Below are 827 nucleotides of genomic sequence, written 5' to 3'. Positions count from 1 at the left end.
CATCCTCAGCATTATCAGCCAGGCTCTTAGCAAACAAAGAAGGTAATAACCACTTGTGCTTAAATTTCTTCTTCTTCTTCTTCTTCCTAACTATATTGATGAACTAAATCTTGGCATTTTTGCAGGACAAGAGGAGGTAAAGCTCAATGGAATCACTAATATTGGGGGCTCACTTGTAGAGTTGGAAGGCAGTGAATTAATGAATGTATGTTTAAGTTCTCTCTCTCTCTCTCTCGATCTCTCTCTCTAACTCAAGTAAGTCAATTTCAAGTGGAACTATATCTTAGACAGTTTTGCTTCTGGGATTTTTATCTTATAGCAGCTAATGGGGGTGGAAGATTGTGTTGATGGAGATGAAGACTGCTTCAAGAGAAGGGTAATTGCAGAAGCTCACTTGGACTACATCTACACACAGCACCACAAGCCTTGATACCTGATAGTACTTTATATTCAATTCAGGCACCCACATCGATCTCTTATTATTTAATAATCTCCTCTGTACGTTGCACTTCTTAACCAGCTATATCCCTCTTGGAGAGTTAATTATCAGATTGTAGACCTTTCTTTTGACATAATGTAACTGTTACATCTAAGTGCAGATATGAATATTTCTATGTATGTATGTACTCTTTGTCATGATGATTTAGTAGTATACAAACATTAGCCTATCATGATTTTCTCTTCTTTATATTGTAATTGTTGGAGAAATGGGTATATATATGAGTCTCAATTAAGTAAGTTTAGAAATTATTTATTTATGTGAAAATTACAGCCATGCAAAACTTAATATCTATATGGTAGGTGGTTTTGGTTTAAGGGCATTACAG

General features: G+C 35.2%; 1 protein-coding gene across 1 annotated transcript; it reads left to right on the top strand.

Annotated features, from left to right (window-relative positions):
* Nucleotides 1–2: 2 nt before the first annotated feature.
* On the top strand, nucleotides 3–593 carry PSK3 (PHYTOSULFOKINE 3 PRECURSOR; the record flags this gene model as incomplete). Its single annotated transcript, XM_086229054.1, has 3 exons — nucleotides 3–42; nucleotides 126–205; nucleotides 320–593. Coding segments are annotated over 3 exons (231 nt in total), but the record flags the coding sequence as incomplete, so codon positions are not given.
* Between the last annotated feature and the right edge of the window lie 234 nt (nucleotides 594–827).

Source organism: Dryas octopetala, chromosome 1 (assembly GCF_963921425.1).
Source record: "Dryas octopetala chromosome 1, drDryOcto1.1, whole genome shotgun sequence".
NCBI lineage: Eukaryota > Viridiplantae > Streptophyta > Magnoliopsida > Rosales > Rosaceae > Dryas > Dryas octopetala.
Note: the sequence above shows the minus strand (reverse complement) of the source record. Positions and strands in the feature narration are given on the sequence as shown.